Source organism: Helicoverpa armigera, chromosome 14, assembly GCF_030705265.1.
Source record: "Helicoverpa armigera isolate CAAS_96S chromosome 14, ASM3070526v1, whole genome shotgun sequence".
Classification (NCBI taxonomy): domain Eukaryota; kingdom Metazoa; phylum Arthropoda; class Insecta; order Lepidoptera; family Noctuidae; genus Helicoverpa; species Helicoverpa armigera.
In genome coordinates this window covers 3,655,939-3,681,506 of record NC_087133.1, presented here as the reverse complement: position 1 = coordinate 3,681,506, position 25,568 = coordinate 3,655,939, and the positions used below count along the sequence as shown (strand labels likewise).

The following is a 25,568-nucleotide window of genomic DNA, read 5'->3' as shown; positions in this document are numbered from 1 at the left end:
CCTACAACCTCAACGTCTTCATTTAAATTAAATAAAAGAAATAAAATAACGTCTGAAAATAAGTTAATTACTTCAAATTAGGCACCAAGTTAGGAAAAGCAATAACTTTGTCTCACTTACAATCCCGCCTAGGGGGTCGGGTTTACAAAAATCGCTCGTTCCCATTGGTCGTCACTCACCCTTTCCCCTTTATTCCCACACGGGATGAAGAGGGAGCGAGCAGGGGGCGGGGCGGCGATCCTCGGGGATGTTAGTATGCACCTGACGCTGTCAATTGACCAATCTCCCGTAATCGGATAACACGTGCGTAAACGATAATTAAGACGATGAGCGAGGAAGTTGAGGAGAATGGTCAGACAGACGCGAAAACTGTGCAAACGCTGCAAACTCCCCGGCCGTCGTCGCCGCGAAAATTCTTCGCTCGTATTTACGGTCATTTAGAGGAGCCTAAGAGGGCGAGTGTGGTGGAAAATGTTTCGGGGTTCGAGAGCGAGTCGTCCTCGGACGTGGAGATCGGAGAGAGCGAAGGTTCGCTGGAGGTGCAGCCGAGGGAACAGCCGCTGTGGCCGCCTCCGCCGCCTCTGCCTCTGTGTCCTCGCCCGATGCTGCTGCCGCACCAACAATTAGCTTTCGGAGCTGGTCTGGCTGCTTTTCGTAAGTTCAATTTATTGTTTTGTCCCTCTGAATGTTAATTGTTATCTTTTGTAGTAAATAGGTATCTAGTACCTTCCATTGAACACGAATGTGACTGCTGAATTCTATGTGCAAACTCTAAGCAAAGTCACCGAAAAATATTATAATACCTAATGTTCAAAACTTACATAAGTACCTATAGAAGTATATAACAAAAGATTCAAACGGCGACACGATAGGTATAGCTTAAAACAATTATTGGGTAGGAAACGTAACCATTTTTGATAAAATAATTCTTCTTCAAAATGGGATTTTCACTTATCGCAAAAATATAGTTAGGTGAAGTTTTTGTAAAATAATTGTAAAGTAAAATATTTTGCTCTACCATTTATTACTAAACTAATTGGACTAATATAACGCTTTAAAATTATGTAGATACTTAGTTGAAAGTATAAATACTGCTCTCCCATCATCAGTTCAAAAGAAGAGAGTCTGAAAATAAATAAAAAAACAGTTTTCTCAAAATTATCAGTTCCGTCATACTTAATTCGTATTTACCTAGAGGAACTGCAGCATATTTGGAATACTGCAGGTAACTTGGAATACTTCGATATCTAAATATATATAAACGCCATCTGAGTTTTTATGCCGTAAATATAACGTCAAACGATAAACAAAGCCATACAGCATTAAAAACAGGACGCCATCTTGACATTTCGGCTACCAGCCCCCAGCGAACGAAACGCCTGATTTGAAAACTTTTTCGGTAAGAATGCAATCAGTGGTAATCATTTGCTGTAATACTCTAAATCTTTATTGTAATTATTTCAATTGCGGAGTGACCTTGTTAGTTTAAGATATTACTATGATTTTGTGAATATTTCTAGAATAAAAAATTTGACATGCAATTTTAAGTTAGGTTGGTGTGTTGTTAATTTGGAATACCGTGTTTTTTTTGCTTTTCAGTTTTTTTGGGAGTCGGTTTTATTTATTTGTAAAAGTTTCTTTTTTTGTAAAGAGCCAATGACTATAAAAATATTAGAATTCTATTAGTTTCTAAGAAAAAGTGTTAGCAATTTTCAAAGAAAAAAAATGAATATAATTTGGAATACTATATTCCAAATTATCTGCACCCTAAGTCAAATCACGTTTTTGGAGTATTTTTAGTTTAATAGGCATTTTGATAATATATCTGGTATTTTTTATATTTGATTGTTCTCATTATTAAAGTTTAATATTTTGACAATAATTTAATGTATTTTTTATTGAGCTATCCCGTTTCTCCTTCCAATTATTTTCAAAAAACAAACTGGTATTCCAAATATGCTTCACTTCCTCTATTAATGAATAGCTTAGTTTTCCGTGTTTCAAAAGGCAAGACAGGTAGGGACATTGGTGGGTCCTGGCTGTCATTTGAATATCTTTGGCGTCGTTCCGAGAGGTCAGAAGCCAGAAAGTCTGACACCAGTCTAACCAAGGGGTATTGGATGACAACCAGTCTTAGCTGCCTGGGTTGAGGAGGTCAGGCAGGCAGTAGATCCATTTAAAACACTGGCACTCAGCTGCATCCGGTTAGACTAGAAGCCGTCCCCAACATAGCTGGGAAAAGGCTAGGCAGGTAGATGAAACCCGAATTTTAACACAGAAAAAAACAAAAGGGGGATGTACATAACTGTCTGTATCCCGTATGTATTTACTGTTTAGTGTGCAATAAAGAATAAGAGAAGATGTAAGTTTAACATGTGTACCATTATATTTTGCTTGCTAATTTGCAGGTGGTAGGTAGGTATCTAAGTTCCTAAACATGTTACGGAATTTTAATGCGGTTCGTTTAATTGAAATAGGTAGGTACCTACTATAGCCTTTGTTTTTGCTAATTTTAATTTGAACAGTTTTCCTACTACTCCAAAACATACACTAAGTATTTCTGGTGGGTGGTACTCACCAAATAGGTGGTGTAATCATTAAGGCACTGTAATAGGTAATGCTCTCCCTGATAACAATGAGAGCTCTATGTATGAAAAACTTGAATTCCAAATTGTACCACTCAATTAGATCAAACCTCTGCTTGAACATTTGGACATCGTACCTGTATGCAACTTACTATGTACCTAATGGAATCTGAGGTACTTAACTAATTTAAAAACTCTTCCAAGGATTGTATCAACATGGAAATTGGCAGGTTTAGATACCTATTTACTTAGATCTGATGAAATAAAATAATATGGCACCTCACCTACCTACTGTCACGGGGTATTGTCGAACTGATCTGATGATGGAACCTTAAGACGCGAACACGAACTTCATGATTAAACATTTTATAGCTGTGTTTGTAATATTTTTACGTGCATTTATAAAATCATGTTTTTTTTTGTGCTTTAAATAATTTGATATAAGTACGCCTCGGTACTTACCTATGTAGCTTTACGATTAGGCATCGGCAAGAAGATGTGCAAAGATGTAGGTACATATTAATTGAAATGTGTGAAGTCGATTAATAATTATGTACCTACTTATATCGTGTGTGTCGTACCTATCACATATTGGTACATACTTTATGACATTCTATGGCGAATTGTAAAAAAAAAAATAACTTAATTCAGTGGCTTAGCTACAGGAGACATTTTTCGTTTTCATAATTTACAACATCATATTGTGTAAAGCATTTCTAAACACCCTTGTTTAGAAATATTTCGTGATTGCGTTTCAGCTTTGATAACTGAATGTCATACACATACTATATTGAAACTGTTCGAAATATTTTTTGAAACTTTACCTATTGAAGAAAAACTGTGAAAAATCTTTAGTTATTTTTTTATTCTTTGTGTATAAACTGGTGAGAGACCATCGAGATGCAAGCTGGCATGTTATTTGAACCTATAGTGTTGTTTAAGGTACGAATTACACTTAAGATCGTAGATTAGTTTCATCACCTCAAATCATAAATGTTTCTTAGTTTGGTGGTTCGGGAGATCGAAGTAAAGATGGATACTTTACCATAACCTACTACTATCTAAGAGTGTCTACAGCCAAGTCGGAGTCAGAGTTTTTTATGTCCGTAATAGAATAAAAATTTAAGCGACTTCCCAAAACACTGAAAAGCCAAAAAAAAAAATTTTAGGTGCATCGGCCTAGAAGTCGGTGTCTTATGGATGTTCCTAAGTTAATTTTGCCACCGACTTCTAGGCCGATGCACCTAAAATTTTTTTTTTTGGCTTTTTAGTGTTTTGGGAAGTCGGTTAAATTTTTTTGTAAAAAAGTTTTTTATTTACAGCTTTTCAGTGATACGAATAGCTAGGCTGTCACTATCCGTATAAGTCGAAAGTTCTCGTCAATAGAAAATAAATAATTTAAGCCCAAATACGAGGTATTTTACATATTCAGTTGTCGAGTTCCCTCGACCCTCTCTGGTCTCCATCATCAGGTCAGCTTCAAACCTTTACTGTTGAATAGTGCTCTGAGGCATACAACTTTTTTTTTTTTCCGACGTCAAAAATCATCAAATGACCCCTCCCGCTGTGGGTTAGCAGCGGTGAGGGAGTGTCAGACTCTTACTGACTAAAAACCGTCGTGTTCCGTCATAGGCCTTTTATGTACCAGGGCCGCGGTATCTCTTTCGAACAACCCGCAGCCCCGGTGAGGCATACACCTGAGTGTCAAGTTTTTACCCTTTGTATTCCTACAACTTTCAAAGGTTGCCCTCGATTTTTCAGGGTTTCCATCATCAGATCCTGACCTGATGACAATGGGACCAACTGGCAACTAATCCGCGTCGAACAAAAAAAGAATCACGTAAATCGGTCTATAAACCTCGGCGGATTCGATGTACATACATAGAAAAAAAAAACATACCGGCCGAATTGAGAACCTCCTCCTTTTTGGGAAGTCGGTTAAAAATGTAGGATTACAATTTCCACCTGCCGTTTTAACAAGCTTGGCCGTACATACATTATGCAAATCAGTCTTTCTCAGAGACATCGGGTTGATGAACTCAGGTGAAAGTGTTTCCACATAGGTGCCTACCTAAATCCCAAAATAGTTGTAAAAACGGAGCGATACCTACCATGTAGCGCTGTACCAAAAATACGAATCGATATTACAGTTTTTCTTTAATAAACAATCTCGGAAAATGAAAGAATCAAATGAATAGTCTCGGATTAGTAATAAAGTCAAATCATTTAGACCTTTACAATCACTTATGAACGTCAAAAATATACCTAAATAGGTTTGATTCTAGTGCCCAAAATAAGCTTCCCAGGAATACCTACAAACAAAGGGATTATTATTAAAATGCAGGACATCCCCAAAAATACAGTGCAGCAAATACAATATTAGGTTTAACAGTTTTTTGGTAGCCCAGGATATAAAAATAAAAAGAAAACAACGGAGTCTCATAAAACCACATTTTACACGGTTTGACGCTTTTTCTTCACCATAACTAGATTAACCAGTTTGGGCCTAACCACCCTTAACCATGGACAACAGAAAAAAAGTTACCTACTGCAGATCCCATTACAGTCTGCTGAAGTTGTTTCGTAGTAATTCGTAGCCTATACAAGTGCTACGAAGCTACGGCGTAGCTGTTGAGTGTCCTGAATTTCCCGTAATTATTTCTATCATAGATTCTTAAGATTACGCTAAATTGATGGCGCGACCAAATTAAGAATGGTTCGTCACTATTGAAATGTAAGTAAATAGGTATATGTTATAGGTACCTACTTAGCAATTTTATATCGTGTCTATCATTGAAATTCGTAGAAAAATGTCGTTTACTTTTAAAAATATCTTTATTAAAGTAAGTACTTCTATCTTTATTAAAGTAAGTAAACAAGAATCAGATAAAATAAAAATAAATAGCGCAAAATATATTTTTCAATCCAGTTTTATAAAGAAGCACAGAGATCAAAGCTATCTCTTTTGCGTCCAGAGCTTACTCGTAAAAATAAAATATCACTAGAAAAATATTTGAATATAATGGAGGGTGTCCATAGATAAGCCTTTTGCGCCGTAGAACCTCCTTCCCTAATCCCTTCACACAACTCTTTGCTGGACATCTCTTTATGGATTCAATGGAATAATATATTTTCAAAGTTGTGCCAGTATTCTTATCATGTTGATCAGCAGTAGTTGAGTTTCACTTTAAATAAGAAAACTAAGTATTCGTCGAATCTACTTTCTGAATACCTACAACTAAGTATAGGTACTACTACCTACTATCTACTACTAGGTAGGTACTTTCTGAAATAAACCTAATAATTGATGAAAATGCTGATCAACCCAACCACTTCTTTGATGTATACGACGTAATATCTCGCAATCCGTGGAACGATATCATCATGTTCACATAAATAAATCCTAAACATTCCACCAAATTCACAGAAACATTACGACACAAAATCCCCGTTTGTCTCCACAACAATGGCCGTTATAATTTTCATTTAAGCTTATTAGTATGAAAATCTTTTTCTGTGGGGAGTCTTATTGCCATGAAAATAGAATCATAATGGTTTGTCGCGTCGCTGAAAAAGCTTTGGAGAACAGCCTGTGGAGGGGTGGGGGTGGGGGGCGGATGGTGGATGGTGTAGTGACGGCCCGCTTGTCGGCACTCTGTAGTGATGCGATTACCACACCACGTCTCGCTGCCTCCCAATAGAGGCGTGCCGAGAACCATTCGAACCCGCTCTCTCGTTAAAATTGTCGGCACTGTTCCGCTACGCTATAAAATCCATTGTTCAACTCTAATAACTATTGCGAAATAACAGTCCATGAAACTGATTATAACAACAAATGTTGTAATTTTGTGTTTAGGCTCGCTTTGTGTTTCAGCGTTTAATTAATGTAGGTAAATGGGGATAGTTACTAGCGATACTTAATGAACTATTCTGTATTTCAGTCCCAAAGCTTTAATTAAATATTATATTACATCTGGTTGATATATAATAATTCACACAACACCTAGAACCAAGTACCTATTACTTACCTACATGAATGAGTTTAAAGTTTTATATCATTAAATTATAACGGTTAAATCCTACATCACAAAATAATAACTTGTGCAGATGCTGGGGTCTCGTAGCTTCGAATTTGATTTGATTGATACTAGTTTTCTGAAATTGATGTTTAGGTATAAAACTGTCCTGAGATTAAGCTTGTTCACGCTTTATCATAATGCAACCCGAATTAATTAATTACCTACTTATTCTAATAGATTATACCGCTTTCTTTAATCTAAGAATATTGTTCCCACTTAACAATTACGGCCTACACCCCTACACATACCTAATTCGATCAATTTTTATAACAAAAAAAAAACATGGCCACTCAAATCTGTATTGTGCAGTGTTTAGCGTAGAGCCGTGGGAGCTCGCACGTGCGACAGTATTGCAACAATGTAACGTTTCAATTTATATTACTTGCAGTTAATGTTCAGTCTCGTTTCACATCGCATTTGACCGAGGGTTTTATCGAAGATCGTGGTAGACGAGGCGTATTGTTGAGCTTAACTAATGAGGATTTGACGTTCTAGAATAAACGGTTATATTATGTTGATCAAGAATGATTTTGCACCTTCTATCTTCTAATTTTTTTAACGAGTTAAACAGTCAATCAAATCTTGAGAAATCTTGGGAGCCTTTAGTAAAAAGCATAGGTAAACAGATGAACCTAAACATTCTAATTTGTACGATATAAATGCTCAATTTATATAGTTAAGTAACTAATCTGAAGATAGCTGTAAGTATCTTTTACTTTCAGAGATTCAAGTCAGCAAGCTTGACTGGACTGAAACGTTTCCCTCAAGATAATTCAAAACCTAACAGACTGAGTATTTCTTTTCCACGTCACTTCTCCTACTTAGCAGAACAGCGGGAAAGAGCCGGTTGCCAATAATAAGAAAACGATTTCACTCAGAGTTTTCTGTATCTACGAGTACTGAGCTCAATTGAAAGGCAGTGAAGCGTGGATTTCGTAATATCAATATCTGAGCAAAAGGCATCGAAAACAAAACACGAACAAGTCAGGTGTGGCACTTCCATCTGTAAATGGCCACGACTGAATGGTCGAATGAAGCTGTAATTAGGGGATCTTCGCTAATGAATATTAAGGGGCGCAACCCTAATGCGGTGGCTATTGTTAGCATTGTTGATCAAACACAATCATTTTTTTAATCGCACACTACAATGGTATTTTTGTAGTTAGAATAAATTCTTGATCAATATCTGTGTTGTCTTTTGTTTAGAGAGGAGCATTTTATTTTTCCTTTTAAAATATTATTTATTATTATAGATTGTTTAGACCTTTTTTTTTTTAACGACGTAAAAAATCATCAAATGACCCCTCCCGCTGTGGGTTAGCAGCGGTGAGGGAGTGTCAGACTCTTACTGACTAAAAGCCGTCGTGTTCCGTCGTAGGCCTTATGTGCTAGGGCCGCGGTACCTCTTTCGAACAACCCGCAGCCCCGGCAGGCCAGCCCTGCTGGGCCCTCTGGGTTGCTGACATCTCTTTGAGGAGCGCGTGGAACAACGCGCGCCGCCGACACTGGTCTGCTGTCTAAAAACAGACATGAGCGATGAGCCACCCGAACTCACCGCCCACAGACCCACGCCTACGGTGGCCGGGAGTCGTCTCGCGACACCCGGCGCCCGTGGTGTCTACCTGCTCCAGCGCGGCGGCCGGGATGAGAGGTGCGAACTCTCTGAAGTTCCGCCGCCTCCTTCTCGAGCATGACTGCTTCGCAGAAGGAGGCGACGGCATCCCATTCCCTTTCGCCCCGGACCATGGCTTGAACCAGGGCCGGACGCGAGAGGTCGCCGCCGCCCACAGCTTCGACGAGGACCCGGCGGTGCCCTTCCCACGCAGGGCACTCCTGGACTGTGTGGTCCACCGTGTCCTCGGGGCTATCCGCACAGTGGTGACACCCGGGCGCCTCCTCACGACCGATTCGATGCAGATACCTCCCGAAACAACCGTGTCCGGTGAGGACCTGCGTCATGCGGTACGTGAGGGCGCCGTGACTCCTCCCGAGCCACTCCTCAAAGAGGGGACTTACCGCCACTATGGTGGCGTGCCCTGCACTGGGTTGCGACAGTCGCTCCCTCCAGGCCACCATGACATCCCGCCGGAGCTCTGCCCGCTGCGCGACAACTTGTCGCGGCAACGGGGTTTCCCCCCGGCGCAGAGCCTCCTCGCGCCAGTCGTACAGGCGCAAGAAGACTCTCGCCTCCAAATCCCACGGTGGTAGTCCGGCTAGTAGGCCAGCTGCTTCGCGGGAGATCGTGCGGTACCCCCGGATTAGCCTAATGGCTATCACCTTTTGGGACACGTTCAGGTAGTGTACAGCTCGCGGCCGTACCGAACGTGCCCATACCGGGGCCCCGTAAAGGGCCATGGACCGCAAGACTCCCGCGTAGAGTTTACGGCAGGGGGCGTTTGGGCCTCCCAGGTTGGGCAGGAGCCGCTTGAAGGCAGCACCTGTCTTCTCCAGTTTGGGGCCCAAACGTCGGAAATGTTCGACGAAGTTCCACCGGCCGTCGAGGACGAGTCCTAGGTACTTCATCGCCCCCTCGACGCCGATGGTAACCCCTCCCACCGTAATTTGGGAACCTGAAGGTGGCGCGTTCCGAAGCCCATGAAAGCACATGGCCTCGGACTTGTGCAATGCCACCTCCAGTCCCAGCAGCTGGATCCTCTCAACGACTATCGCAACCCCGCGCGCCATTATGTCGGCTGCCTCCTGGTGCGACCTCCCTTGTGCCAGTACCAGCGTGTCGTCAGCGTAGCAAACCACGCTGACGCCGCTAGGGAGGTCGGCGCGCAGCACCAGTCGTAGCCGATGTTCCACAAGAGCGGCCCCAGTACCGACCCCTGCGGAACACCGCACGACATCTCTCGCCGGTTCCATTCCCCATTGTGACCGGGGTAAATGATGGACCTATCCGACAGATAGGCCTCGACCACGCGACGAAGGTAGGTCGGCACCCGGTGGTACCGGAGTGCCTCCCTAATGCAACTCCAGGGAAGGGTGTTGAAGGCATTGGCGATGTCAAGAGACACCGCCAAGACGACCCCCCCCCGGGACACAGCATCCCCGTCGTGAGATCTCACGCGCATGATGGCGTCCACCGTTGAGCGCCCCCTGCGGAAACCGAACTGGTTGTCCGCGAGGTCCGGCCCCATCCCCCCAAGGTGCGCAACGAGGCGGTGTGCAACAACTCGCTCGAAGAGCTTGCCCACCTCGTCGAGCAACACGATGGGCCGGTATGCGGACGGAGAGTCCGCAGGGCGCCCCGGCTTCCGAATGAGGACCAGTTTCCCTGTTTTCCAACGAAGTGGGAACTGGCCCCTCTCCATACATGCGCTGAGAAGCCCCCTAAGTCGAGGCCCGAGAGCCTCAAGGGCCAGAACCCAGGCCTTGCCAGGCACGCCGTCAGGCCCTGGGGCGGTATTTTTGGCTTTCAGCCTGGTTACCGCCACTCTCAGGTCCACCCCAGTCACCTCGGGGACATCGTCGTCGTCGGATGTGTGGTCCACAGTCGACACCGCGGGTTGCAGAACCATGGGCGGGGGAGAGTGTTCCCCGCGCGAAGGGAACAGAGCGCTCACCACCTCCTCCACCAGTTGAGGCCGAAGACTCTGGGTCAGCGGGGGGGCCCATGGGCGGAGCTTACCCCGCACCATTTTGTAAGGGCGCCCCCACGGATCTCTGTCCAGAGTCCCCAGCAGCTCTGTATTGGCCTCGTCCTTGGCCTGGATGATGGCCAATTGGAGGGCGGTCTTCGCAGCTCTGTATCCCTCGTACAGTTCCGCTTCCCTGGCCTCTGCATCCGGAGGGCGGATGCGCAGCCTGCGGTGTCTGGTGTACAGGTGTCTCGCAGCGACGCACACCTCACGAAGGGCCGCAATCTCGCTGGACCACCAGTACACCTGGCGTCGGGCGCGTCCTGGCAGGACTCGGGGCATGGCCATGTCACAGATCTCGGACATGGTCTCCCGGAACCACTCCGCCTCGTCGTTGATGTCGGCGGGCCTGTCCGGTGATGACACCCAAGCCTGCACGACTGAGGCTTCCAGGAGAAGCTCCCGGTCAAGGTGCTTTAGCGCCCAACGTGGACCACTCGGGGTCTGCAGGACCGGCGCGTTTGGATTTTGGGCGGAGACGTCAAACCGGATATACCGGTGATCGGAATAGGTCTCCACCCCCTCCTCGACGTGCCAGTCTAAGACACGCGGTAGCAGAGCGGGGCTGGCAAACGAGATGTCCACTACCGAGTCGCCCCGCATCCGTACACACGTGGGGACAGAACCCCGATTGAGGACGACCAGGCCTGATTCCAGCGCCCAGTCCTCCACCATCCTTCCCCGCGCGTCCGTGTGTCGGGAACCCCAGGCCAAGTTCTTGGCATTGAAGTCCCCTAACACTAGCACAGGGAGGGTGTAGCTTCCGACGACGACAGACAACTCCAGGAGGGAGTTGTGGAACTCGGCGAGAGTTCGGTTCGGGGAGAAGTATACCCCCACAACAACTATCTCCCCGAACCGTGCTGCGACGCAACCCCTTCCACTCTTCACCCCTTCGAGGGAAGGAGTACCAGCGGCGGCCGACGATATGATGGTCACCGAGCCGCTAAGGTCCTTGACCCAGTCATCCCTGGGAAGGACAAAGTACGGCTCCGCGACCACGGCGATGTTGATCGACCACTGCGCCATGCTTTGGAGCAACAGGTCCTGGGCACGGGCGCAGTGGTTGATGTTCGCCTGGAGGAAGCGTAGTGGAGCCGTTTTAGAATTCCATCACGTCTTCCTCCTCTTCAGGCCCAGAAGCGGGCACCGCGGCAGCAGCAGCAGCGGCGACTTCACCGGCAGCGACGGCATCATTGGAGGTGGCGGCGGCCGCGGGAGCTGCGGCTGTGGCGACGACGGACGGCCGACCCTTGCCCCTGGTCTTGACGGGTGGGGTACAGGTCTTGCACCCCGCCCGGTGTTCGGCTGGCCTTCCAGCAGCCGCACATGCAGTGCAGTGCGGCGTGGCGCTGCAAGACACGGCCTTGTGGCCGGGCTGACCGCAGCGGAAGCAGAGGGCGCTGCGGTCGACCTCCGAGGTGCAACGAACTCCCACATGGTGCCCAACGTGGCATCGGAAGCACCTCAGTGGTCTGGGGTCAAGCAGCTTGAGATTGTTTAGACCTACACCTAAGTAAGCAGAATACCTACCTACTCTGATTCTTACTTATCCACGAGCATAGATGCAGATACAGTTAAATAATACCTGTTAATTTATTGATCGAATGACAAATTAACAAACCTATTTCTCTTTACACTACTACACCGATAATAAAAAAAAACTTAAGTAACACAAATCAAGCTAATACTCCGACAATCCACTAACAACACTCACTTTCGACTCGATTAAGCGTATGACAATTTAATGTGACAACGTTCAGTCAGATAATGCAGCCATTGTGGTCCAATTACATACATTCGGTGCTCAGCGGGACCACAGCTGACGACTCTCAGGGAACGCACCCTTTTCTCTCGCGCTATCTAATTGAACCAATCTTGTTATTTGTAGATCGCGTGCACTTGATTTTGATGCGGATTATTGGCTTTATCATTATCACGTTTTGAGTGATGTTTTGGGCAGACCACATGCATCATTATCGTAAAATCGTAACTAATGTCATCTTTTTAATAAGTAGGTATCTCTCACCGTTTTTTGGCTGACCCGTTGGTCGTGGTCAGATTAGGCCAACATTAATTGTGCGCTTGCAGAAACTTTCACAGAGTTGCCAGACGGAGACTGGAAGTTGGTAGCGTTACTCTTGCTTAGGAGTAGGTACCTACCGGTCGTTACGCCAGAGGACGTCTGGGGAAAATATTCTCCTAATTTTACTTAAGCGACCTTCGATTGACGTTCGACTCGATTCGACTGAGATCCAATCCCGACTCGATTACGATTGAAGCGTATGTGGCATTCCGCTATGTTTTCTTTGAAATAAACGTTTTTATCCTTTTCTGTCATTCAATAATGAATCATTTTGTCTGCAAATGATTTACGATTGCAAAATGATTGTACAGCAAACTACCGTAGGTATAGACCAAAATAACCAAAATAGCAGACCAATCGCACACCAATCAAATGTTGTCTTTTATTAGTAGCAGAATGCCCGATATGGTTAAAACTGCTATTACGATCATATTGCGATTCGATTTCTATTCGATTTTGACATTATTAACTTAGGAGAATCGGGGCCCTGGTTGGTTGGTGAGCATCCTTTGTCAAACAAAATTTAACGCACAGCTATTACCTACCTACAGATTCCATAATATCAATGGTCATTGTCTTAAGACTAATGGTGCTCAACGTTTTATTTAGCAGTAGAATAACATACCACGTATTTGATATCTCTCATTAGGATTTATCTCCCACTAACATATCTACTACAATAATGATTCATTCAATCCTGTCTTCAATAGAAACAAGCGAATGAGAACAATCTGGCACGCATCCGCGGACCGCGCCTAACGAGACGGATCATGCGAACTCTTATTTATCTTTTAAGTATAAATATAATAATAAGGCTTTTCTTTCGCTAACGGGATTGTTTTAGGAGAATAGACCAATTCATAACTATTATATATTCTACCTACAAGCAACCTAGGTATCAGCAAAACAAAAAGGTAAATCGCTGTCTAATTTGTGACAAAATTAACTTATCTATATTTGTACCTTTTTAAATATGTAAAGTAACAATCGGCTTCCGTATCCAATAGGGTAAATTCTCAACAGAATGCCAAATCACAGGATACGGAAGGCACAGAGCATCGGCTCGTGAATCAATCACTAATTGACCGGACATTATTGTAACGGACACCAATCCGGCTCCGCCATATGTCGCGCCTGTGAGGAGCTTCAATCCCGGCGCTGTCGGACATAAGGGTTCTGCTTTACTTGGTAATAGATGACCCTTGGTGAAATTAAACTGTGTAAATCGCTGTTGTACCTATTGACAATTATCGCGTCACTACTAATGACAAATGGCTTCTGATATAAGACCTACCTAAGGGTGAGTAAGGAGCATACCTAAGCGTTAGGTACGGTTGATACCTACTAATTAATGACCTATGGATGACTTTCTGATTAAATAAGGTAGGTACTTACCTAACTATTTTTTAGGTACCTATTTACCTATGTAAATCACATATGTACCTAGGTACATACCTACTCGTTTAATTAAACAATATCAACGGAACCCCTACACACTCATGTATCAGTGTCCAGATAATTTGTAAGCAATATCGGGTAGCAAATTATGGACGATTAAATAATCGTGATTCACCCTTGTAGCGGGCAGGGTTTCACTCGAGTCGAGACACTTCCGGGACAATATGGTGCGGAATCGGAGCTCTTACAAGCGTAGGTTTCTCACACCTCCAACACTTAGGTTCCGGGACACGGGAATTGCAAGGAATCCTTACTAGATTTGTGCGTTTTTTTTTGTTGCGTCTTGAGTAGGTTGGTACGCGCGTGGGAAACTTGAGATTTTTTCTGTTTGAAGTCCTAAGTTTAAACTAGGCGAGATAATTGGGCATTTGAGAACATAATCGTTCGATGAAGTTGTAAGAGGACTTAAATAATCTACAATAAGGTAGATACTATCTACCTTATTGTTAGGGCTTTCAATACCGGTATTACGGGATCCCGTAATACCGTGATCACGGATATATTTTGGTCTTTTTTCAATACCGGTATTGACGAGCCAATACCGTGATTACGGTATTACAATCTTTTTTATAATTTTAATTATTTTGGTTTGAGGAAGTTGTATTAAATAAGATAGATAACTCGTATGTACTCGTAATATTATTCTCACACTTCACACTTGTGTATTAAGCGCCAACTTTTATCTCCAGCATACCTCCACCTTTCTTAAACAACTGGTTTCTTAATCGATCGAGCGAGCCAAACGACGTTATTGTTTTGTTAGTCAGTAGTAAAGAGACATCTCATCACTAGGATGTATCGCCAATCTACTTGGCAACACTGCAGGGACTCCAGAACAAAGTAGATTTCAACCGAGTCAAAGGCCTTCTCATAGTCCACAAATGCTAGACACAGTTGAAGAACAGGACGACAACAGTCCTACTCCACGTCTCTGGAGTTCTCCCTTCAAACAGGACATCGTTAAAAAGCTTCTGGAGCTCCCCCAGTATGGGCTTACCTCCTGCTTTTAGTAGCTCTGTTGTAATGCCATCCTCGCCAGGTGCTTTTCCATTTTTGAGCTGTCTAAGTGCGATCTCGATTTCGCTGACTTCTGGCAGGCGGTGAAATGGCGTGTTAATGTGGCTCTAGAATCCTCATTTCCGGGATTAGGTCGAGATGCATGCGATGCGTAGAACCGGCCATAGAAGTTTTCCACTTCCGAAAGGACTGCCGGCACCGAAGAAATGACTTCTCCACATGTTGTGGTCAGCTTCGTCAAGTGGCTTCTTCCAAGAGATTTTACGAACACCTTTGACCCCCGATTCAGCTCAATTGCTCTTTCAATGTCTAGAGTATTGGAGCACCGGAGGTCGCGTCGTACGTGCTTGTTGATCTCTTGGTTTAGAGCCCGCTTAGCTGACGAAGTGACAGGCGGGTTTTCACGTCGTTTCTTCATAAGCCCTAATGTCTCTTCCGAAAGCTTTGATTTCTTGCCCTTACGCTGCATGTTACAGAATCTCGAACCTTCCTCCCTGAGGATCCGAACCACATATTTGTGGTTCTGGTTAACGTCTGTTGTGGTTTCCACGGCGGCAAATCGGTTCTCCAAATTTGACTGGAACGTTTCAGATCCTGAAATGGTTTGGAGCAATGTTGGTCGGAGCTTGGCCTTCATCAGACGGAAACGTCCGGCCTTGAAGATACCGTCTTGTCAGAGAGCCTCGGACAAGTCGGTAATCGCTACCGGTATTAAACCTATTGATCACGGAGACGTTTCTATGTGCTTCTTGTTCGTCATGATGTAGTCAATCTCATTTTTAGTCATAGTGTCGGATTCATAGCGTGATTGGTAGCTTTTTGAAACTAAAGGATTGTGTTTTAAAAGTTTTAATCGATCTAAAATTAAACTCCGATTTGAATTAGACGAATTCGATTTGACAATATTAAAAAATATTTACAACAGCCTTTCTGTAGTAAAAGTAACTGTATTAGAAATTTGTAAACGGGATGCCAATTTACTAAAAGCGGATATTGCGCTAAAATGTATGTTGACGAAGTTAGATGGTCAAGCTAAGCTACTATCTTATACTTAAGCCTAAATCTTGCAAAAGCACTTCGAAGACGCATAAAGGAGCGACGACTTTTAATATCTGGAGTAGGGTAGGGTGGTAGCCAATGAACCGCGTGTACACTATGAACCATGGTACCTACCGGTCATACCTAACGTTGCTAGCTCGCGCAAAAATTATGTCGAGACTCCCTTGCCACGTCAAGAAGTTTGGTCTATTCGCCGTGGGTCTGTCGCGATATACTCACCTGTGAGCCGCGTCTTAGTCTTCTACTCAAGCAAAAACGACAAAAAAAGGTGAGTTTCTTTTTGTTGTTACTTTAATAATCTAACTCTTACTTAACTATGTGTGAATTGTATGTGTAATGTAGATCATTAGGCTTGTCTGAGACTATTTTTTGGAATTATTTCTCAACGGTTTTTGTATAAAACATGACCTAACATTTCCTAAGAGGGGGTGGGTACGCTGTGAGCCATTTATCCTGGGTAAGCAATGAACCACGGTTCATTGTGTATTGTGTACCACATCTTAGTGCTTTGTATGATATATGAACAGGTGGGAAGTATTATAAGACAGTTAACCTCTAAGTGTAAAGTGAGTACCTATAATTAATTACCATTATTCGTCTATTTCAGCATGGAGCGAAACACGGTAGGGAGGAAAGCACGTAAAAAAGGGTATCACACCGCGGAAGCTACACAAAGAGGTAAAGAAAAAACACTTGTCGGGATTAAGCATTCGAAAATTAGCAAAAACTGCAACCTTCTCTATCCAGTATTTGTGCGAAGACAGACGAAGTATTTGTGCGAAGATATGTCACAAACAAAGTACAGGAACAATCCAGCTTGTAGACTAGAGCCCCATTATGATGCAAGTAATTTTTTTACTGCCCAACATGAAGACAGCATAAAGAAATGTTGATTGTTACAATTTGTGATTTGGACAATAAAAAAACATAAGTCTGAATGTGATAAAAACACGTCGACTTTATAATGCTTTAAGAGCATTTTAATTAATATAAATATACAAGTACAAAATGTTTTTTTCTTTTTTCCCGGAAAGAGTTTGTGCGTAACTTTTAAGATGTTCATAATTATTGTTAATAAAAAACTTTTTTACAAAAAAATTAAACCGACTTCCAAAAACACTAAAAAGTAAAAAAAAAAACGAATTTTAGGTGCATCGGCCTAGAAGTCGGTGTCTAATGGATGTTACTAAGTTAATTTTGCCACCGACTTCTAGGCCGATGCACCTAAAATTCGTTTTTTTTTTTACTTTTTAGTGTTTTTGGAAGTCGGTTTAATTTTTTTGTAAAAAAGTTTTTTATTTACAACTTTTCAGTGATACGAATAGTTGTCACTATCCATATATGTGGAAAGTTCTCATCAATACAAAGAATATAAGCCCAAGTACGAGGTATTTTACATATTCAGTTGTCGAATTCCCTCGACCTTCTCTGGTCTCCATCATCAGGTCAGCTCCAAACCTGCATTGTTGCAAAGGTCTCGTCAATACAAATAATATAAGCCCAAACACGAGGTAGTTTACATATTCAGTTGTCGAGTTCCCTCGACCCTCTCTGGTCTCCATCATCAGGTTAGCTTCAAACCTTCACTGTTGAATAGTGCTTTTAGGCATGCACCTGAATGTCAAGTTTTTACCCTAAGTATGCCTACAACTTTCGAAGGTTGCCCTCGATTTCTCAGGGTTTCCATCATCAGATCCTGACCTGATGATGATGGGACCAAATGACAAGCATACCCTTTCAAATAAAAAAAGAATTTTTGAAATCGGTCCAGGCGTCTTTGAGAAATCGAGTAACAAACATAAAAAAAAAAAATACAGCCGAATTGAGAACCTCCTCCTTTTTTTGAAGTCGGTTGAAAATTAAGTTTTAAGGCTGATTTGTTGGTTCTTATATGTATGTATAACCCGAAACTTAATAATTATAAAAAGTTATAAATAGTGTATTTATTTTTCTTTAAAACAAATAATAATGTTTTTTTTTATATTACCGTGATTCATTGTGTACCACATGGTTCATTTAGTACCACCCCCCCGGTTCTTTGTGTACCCCTAGGAGTACGCTATGAACCATTTCTCATGTTTTAAAAAAACATGTATAAATTAGACAACAGCAAATGTTTTCCACTTATTTCAATGCAATTTGGCAGCTTATTAAACAACCTATCATTTGAGACAAAAATATTTTCTTAGACTGTAAAAACGAGCGCGCTAGAGATCTCCAAACTTTTGGTGGTTCATTGGCTACCACCCTACCCTATTGCAATATTTGCATGACCGACAATACCGTGATCACGTGATCACGGTATTGAAATTTTTAATACCGGTATTGATACCGGAATTGAAAAAATCCGGTATTTGAAAGCCCTAGTAGATACTTAGATAGTTCGGAAAGTCTAAGCAGATCGAGGCGATTTCACTATAATTTGTAAGTAGGAATGTGAGTCTTGGGATGGCGTAACGGACACCCGGGCTTTAAAACTTTGATATATATTATATTATATTATGGCCTCAAGCAGCGAGGGATAAAGAAAAGTGGAAGGCTTTGGGGGAGGCCTTTGCCCAGCAGTGGGACAGCACAGGCTAATAAAAAAAATAAAAAAATATTATCTAGGTACCAACGATTCCAAATTTCAGAGATTTCCCTAGCTTTAAAAATTTTTAGGTGAACATGTTAACACATCTAATTTTGAAATTGTCGACAGTGGCTCGCAGACGCCGCAAGGAGAGCCGGCCGCGTCGACAGCGCACCACCTTCTCTGCACATCAAACTCTTCGGCTTGAGCTGGAGTACGCAAGAGGGGAATATGTCGCTAGAGCTAGAAGGTAATTAATCGTTAGTCATCTTACTACATCTACTACCTATTTTTTATTAGGTACGAAGAATCCTAGAATACATATCATATTGAGACGGAACAGCGAAAAGAAGTCAGCGGGGCTGCGCGGTATTGAACTTCTGTCCTATGGGCACCGAGGCCTAGCATATTAGCAAATTGCTACTCGTAACTAATACATAATCTGGAACTGATAGGTCATTATATATTTCAATAATGTATTTAATTCCAGATGTGAACTAGCATCAGCTCTATCGCTCAGCGAAACTCAAGTCAAGATATGGTTCCAAAACAGAAGAGCTAAAGACAAAAGGATTGAAAAAGCGCAACTGGACCAACAATACAGGTACCTAAATACTACCTAGATTTAATTTCTACCTTCTTTATCATTAAAACCAGTTGGATAGGTACTGCTGTAGCTGTCCACATGAAATCGATATAAAATCGCCATACTGTGCGATGTGCCCATTCCCACGGCGATGTTTCACGGACTTTTCAATAACTTTAAACGTGAGAATTTCCCCAGACTGCTATATCAAACAATAACTGTTTTATCAATAACATACTGCTAGGCATGACTAGGTAGGTTGAATGCCTGAAATAGGTACAATATTATTAGGCGCTGATTTGTCCAACACCCAAATAGTGGGAATTAAAATTTGGTTTAATAGCGTAGCTTCTAACAGCAGTAGATAGGCAATTTTGCAGTCCGTTGTTAAAACTATGTCTATCTATCATCCTCAACTAGGTACCTACTAGTTATGTACGTGATACTAAGGCACTACTTAAAAACACAATTCAACGATGCAATTAAGGAAAATTGAACTTCGTTTGTATTCCTTTGACCGGATTCATCATAGAGGAAGTTTAAATACATATTTTGAATGATTGAAGACTGCCGTCTGGCATCTGGCTGATCACACAATATCTTGAACAGTTTCCTGACAAAAGAATCACGCAGAGTCTTGATATACAGACCAAAGAATAATTAGTACTGTAAGGCTAAATTACTAAAGTATCTTTTATTTCCAGACACTTAGCAGCTGCATCAGGCTTGTTTCCGACTGTGCTGTCTCCTGCATATTGCGCACAGCCTCCGTGCCCCTGTCTACCAGTTCATCCGCCAACAATAAACGACAAATAGGAAATATCTATATTTAATGTTATTATACTTTAAATAGATAGCCTAAAAGAAAATAGTTTTCTGAAAAGCTGAGCAAACTGATTTACCCAACTGTTACAGCAAGTCATTTAGGATGCTAATGAACTTCGTCACTGGTGCGAAACGTACCTAGTTGAAACATTTCACTAAACGTTTTCAAACAATGGCCAAACGATGGTGGGATGAATGGCCGATACACTTATTTTGAGACGATTATAAAAAAAAAACAGTTACCAGTGTAACTGTACCTAGGTTTAATCTGGCCGCGGCCCAATAGATTTAATAAACATTTTATGTGAACGACCTACTTAGAGGTCATTATATTGTTGTTTTAGTGCGTTCGCGTCTGATAGCAACAGCAATCGTACCAAAAACGTTTATTTTCCGCATTCAATAGGTAGGTAAAAAGCCTGACAAGTAATAAGCATTATTGTATCTAAATTGTGTTTTTGTAAAACTCATAAAAATACTCAAGTCAAGAGTAGTTATTTTTTTAACTTTTCAGATTTATTTTACCGTTAGTTATGAAAGACCTGTAATGTAATTTATTAAATTAAAAGTAAGTACATATATTAAGTCTCAGCAACTTACTTTTTCGTTGAAAATAAACTAATGTTACTAATGTATATGTAAATAAAGTCTAATTTAGAATAGAATACGCTGAAAGGTAAGATGTTGAATAAAACAATGGTGTTAGATTTTCAGTGGTTTTATTTGGATAGAGTCGACTTACCATGGCCTATTCCACGGTGGAAGGCTCGCGCACGTGTAGAACAATCCATGGAAAATAGTGTTTATTTAATTGTATGCACACAAATAAAACAATCATATCTCTACATCAAAACAACTTAACTTTAGAAAGATAATAATATATCTTTTAGACATATAAATGATTATAATTAAATGCTTATACAATTCATATTGCTGAATTAGATAGAATACCTATAATTTATAGTTGTAATGTCAACTTTTCCATTTCATTATTTGGGCTAAACTATAATGATAACGATAAACATTTCATAAATGTTTCATCAACAAATTCAGAATTCATTTCCTATTTCTAACACCAAGATATTATATTTTAAAATTGTATTATTTTCTTTTACACTGACACTTGACTGGTGCTCACAAGTGCGTTGTCATAAATTATAGATACTTTAACACATCGCTTTCATTCAATAATATATTTTCATTATTTTGGAATGTTATAGCTATCTATCTAATCATGGACGATATATTGAAAAAGAATAAAATATAATCTACAATTTTAACATTAAAATATTAACAGAAATAATATAAATCTCCTCACTTAATGACTAAAAACGCAAATATAATGTTATGCCACAGCTTTTACAGTACATATCATCCAATTGGACTTGGACAGGGTTTAATTTAAAATTGCATTACCTCACATAGTCGTGCGGAAAGTAATTAAAAAGTGGTAATTAAAATGTAAAAACTGTGATTGCGTGCTAAAAGACTAACAATTAATAGAAAAATGAATCTAGTGCCTACACAGTACCTTATTGTGAACAAACCTTAATTGAAGGAGAAAAAAAAAGTAAAATGACTATGTAATGCAGTCGCTTCACTAAGTCCGCTTGTCCCTCACTAGCTAGCTGACCTCCTGGCCTACCTCCCGTACTACTCTACCGTCTGCCTGCCTAGCTTCAACTAAGCGCAACTTGAGACCTACGTGTTAAAAAATACTTTCGTAAGTACACACCATTCACATTCAAAATGTCAAATCCATGAATTTGCCACTGACATAATATTATAAAATAAAATGTGTGATGCTGACATGTAACGTTAATAAAATGTTGAGTTTAATACGTTATTGTAAATATGGGACTTCGAATATTCAATTTTGAATAAAGGTGTATCTCGCACTAATCGCCATATCGCTCCAAGGACAGATACGATCAATAAATTGTTGGGACTTTCTAACTTATACTAGTCAGATTATTTATTGTGGGTTAGGGCACGAGACGATGATTAGTTTGGGGACACCTGAACGGTCTTAACAAGTCACGCATGTTTTGCACACAGGATGGATCAAAAGTTATTTGCATGCAATGAAATGACGATGGCAACGGTAGCGCGGATATGCAAAGCTCACGTGACTCATAGCAGACCCTATCATTACAGCCAAATGTTTGAAAATTAAAAAGATGTCATAATACGAATGTAAGTGATCAAGTGTACTCACAAGAGGACAGTCGTGGTTTAGAACCGGCGCTGGTTGCCAGCCTGGGCCTGGTTGCCCATGTTGTTGTACCCAGGGCCGCCGCTGCCACCACCGCCGCCGCCGCCGCTGCCGTATCCACTGCCGCCACCTTCGAAACCATCCGCTTCTCAATACTTTAATAACCTTCATATTTTTATAGAACACAAACAAAGCCATTTTCTTGAGTTTTTTTGTAGCTAAAAAGTTGCCAGTTATGCAAAAGATGAACTAACCTGAGTTATTATAAGGCTGTGGTCTGGACGTATTGTAGTTAGGCCTCATTGGACCACCGCCATAACCCTGCTGGTATCCAGTCCCGAAATTGCTGTTAGGCTGATTCCAGCCTCCTTGGTCCCCATATCCCTGATTTCCCCAATTTCCTCCAGCATTGTTGGAGTCCCATGGATTTTGGTTTCCCCATCCACCTTGACCATAGCCTGAGTTGTAGCCACCGCCATCTGATTGAAAATTTAAGTCATAGCAAGATTGAAATAAGTGATGTCAGTGTACTAGGTAATTAAAGCATGTCATTTTTACCTGAGTTGCCCCAATCCTGGTTCTGTCGGTTGCCCCAGCCCCCGCCGCGGCCGCCACCCCGCCTGCCTCCGCCGCCTCCGCTGCTGCCGCCACCGCCGGGCCCGCCAGCCGCCATTTCTGACTTCGAAAGGGCTTTCTTTACATCCAAGCGGTGCCCTTTCACTTTGTGGTTTGGATGCACTGCAAACAAAAACTTTTAGAATATGTTTGTATGTTTAAAACAGAAAAAATATCAAAATTAAGCTAAACTCACAGCATATTCTGTCAACAGGATCATAGTCATCAAATTCAACAAAACCAAAGCCCCTCTTCTTCCCTGTATCCTTTTCAGTCACTAAGCTTACAGAAACTATATTTCCATATGAGCTAAAATACTCTTTTAAATCTTCCTCCTCTATTTCTTGTTTAAGGCCACCAACAAAGAGTTTCTTAACCGTGGCTGCAGCATCTGGCCTCTTTATTTCTTCTCTTGGCACAGCCCTTTTTGGTTCCACCACTCTGTAAGATTTTGGTTAAATTAATTAAATTATTTTTCAACTAAAACTAACTTTGAACTTTTATTTCATGACTTTTATGAAGATGTATCATAGTCACCTTCCATCTATCTTATGTGGTCTATTTTTCTGTGCATCATCCACCATATGAGCCCGAGAATAAGTAATGAAACCAAATCCCCTTGACCTTTTCGTCTGAGGGTCTTTCATAACTACTACATCTACAATTTCGCCCCATTGTTCATAGAATTCCTTCAATGAGGCATCATTTGTTCTGAAGTCAAGGCCACCAATAAATAATTTTCGTAAATGCTCCGGTTCCTCCTAAAATAAAACAACAATTAAGTGCTCAGATATTCTAAATGTAAAGAATTATAAAATAAATTTAATAAAAACTCTGGAATCCTGTTAATTCACAAATTCAATCAACACATTGGCTCTCTGAACAAAATTGGATTCATGTAAAGATAACAAACTACAATGGTATATTTCCACCGGCCACGGATAACAAACGTACGTCAAATAGAAAATGTACAACTGAACGAAAACTTAAATAACAAAAATTGGTTTTCTAACTAATTACATTAGAGAAGTAAAAACAATTTGATAAAATCATTTACTCAGTACTTTCAATGTCATTTTAACAGACATGTATTAAAATAAATCGTGTCTTAAAAATTTTGAATACTTACGTAGTCATCACCACCTCCGCTTGGTTTCATGTCTTCAGCCACGGCTGCAGATTTCTAGCACTTTCAACAAAAATAAATATATATATTTAATAAGGCTTTCTAATCAGTATTAACATCCGAATATCATGTAATTGCAGAATTTTATGATACCGCAAAACGAAAATGAAATTCACTAAACAAAATTGAATTGAAATGTCAAAGGGAAATGCCAAAGCCAAATAGAATGAAGGAAAAAATAACTGTCAAAATGTCAAATCAAATCAAAACCGGCACGTCATTAGTCATAGACTACAACTAAAATGCGCATTATTTATGCTACTATCAGTACTTCATCATCCTCCGAGCCCTTTTCCCAATTACATATTTTGGGGTCGCCTTCCAGGGGCCCGATTCTCCTAAGTTAATAATGTCAAAATTGAATAGAAATTGAATCGCAATAGCAGTTTTAACCCTATCGAGCATTCTGCTACTAATTATAAGACCAATCGTATTCCAACGACATTCGATTAGTTTGCGATTGGACTGCCATTTTGGTGATTTTGGTCTATACGGTAGTTTGCTCTACAATTATATTGCAATCGTAAATAATTTGCAGATAAAATGATTCATTATTAAAATAACAGAAACTTTTATTTAAAAGAAAAATGCCACATACAATTCAATCGTATATGATTGAGTCGTGATTGGATCTCAGTCGGGTATGAATTGTATGTCGCTTAACCCCTCTGCTCGACAAGATTTTGACATATGACTATACCGTTGATTCGGCGGGATATTTTGAATCCCGACATGGAAGTCAAAAATTTGTACTAACTTTCAACACATGAATTCTAAGTCCGTAATGCCTGATTAGAAGTATTTTACCTATAACTTTAGAGCTCACTTATTTGACAACAACGTGCAAAGGTCAAATGGGGTCAGTTAATTCAGAAAAATATAATAATTACGGTGTTTTTAAGTCTATCGAAAAGTTAGGCATTTCAAATTTGGTGAAAACTTACCAATAAATAATCGCATCACTTTCTCAAACACAACACAAACGTCATATTTATAACATTTTCAATCCATTGCAATACATTTCGTGCACTTATTTATGTTCAATAACTAAAAAATCAGCACATAAAATACACAATAAAAATGAACAATATTTACAAGATCAAAGTCACAGACAAGTAGAGTTTGGAATAGAGTTTTATTTTTTTCAATCATCGGTGTGCATTCGATACCTAAATCGGATATTTATTATAAATAATCGAATACCAATTTTATATATATTTTTTAATAGCAACTTATTTCAATTTTATTTATTAATTTTAAATTATAGGTTTAATTTGTTTTTGTTGTTAAGAAAAAAGATATTTAAGTTTTATGAAAGTTTTTAGCATTAAATTTTTATATGTATTATTTATTTTGGTGTTGCGTCATTCGTAATAATTTTTAACTTTAATTGAATTTTTATTACCTATTACGGAATTTTAAATTATTTTTATATTATTTCTGAACAATTCTAAGATTTTTGTTTCGGCGGAGCCGTTGGTTGGTGGTTGGTATTTAGCCTACTTCAATCGATCTCAGTGGCGTGCACTTGGAGGCCTATGTCCAGCAGTGGACTGCGATAGGCTGATGATGATGATGATGATGATGATGAGGATAAGCCTGGTGTTCTGAAATATAATGCAATTTGTAACTACCAAAGTA

General features: G+C 40.9%; 2 protein-coding genes across 3 annotated transcripts; one reads left to right on the top strand and one right to left on the bottom strand.

Moving 5' to 3' along the window:
* The first annotated feature begins 283 nt into the window (after nt 1–283).
* Nucleotides 284–21,335, top strand: LOC110380371 (homeobox protein rough). The gene is made up of 4 exons (XM_021340332.3): nt 284–654; nt 18,630–18,750; nt 18,991–19,104; nt 19,791–21,335. Exons 1-4 carry the CDS (start codon nt 327–329, stop codon nt 19,900–19,902), a joined length of 675 nt encoding a protein of 224 aa, XP_021196007.1. The 5' UTR covers nt 284–326; the 3' UTR covers nt 19,903–21,335.
* Nucleotides 21,031–24,105, bottom strand: LOC110379896 (heterogeneous nuclear ribonucleoprotein A1, A2/B1 homolog). 2 transcript variants are annotated; one of them, XM_021339726.3, is made up of 7 exons: nt 23,871–24,105; nt 23,279–23,502; nt 22,938–23,182; nt 22,685–22,864; nt 22,381–22,605; nt 22,130–22,256; nt 21,031–21,612 (listed from the first exon to the last, which is right to left on the bottom strand). In XM_021339726.3, exons 1-6 carry the CDS (start codon nt 23,898–23,900, stop codon nt 22,147–22,149), a joined length of 1,014 nt encoding a protein of 337 aa, XP_021195401.1. In that variant the 5' UTR covers nt 23,901–24,105; the 3' UTR covers nt 21,031–21,612; nt 22,130–22,146. The 2 variants fall into 2 exon arrangements, with proteins under 2 accessions (XP_021195401.1, XP_021195392.1); XM_021339717.3 differs by having other exon boundaries at nt 22,130–22,271; nt 23,871–24,103.
* Nucleotides 24,106–25,568: the final 1,463 nt, after the last annotated feature.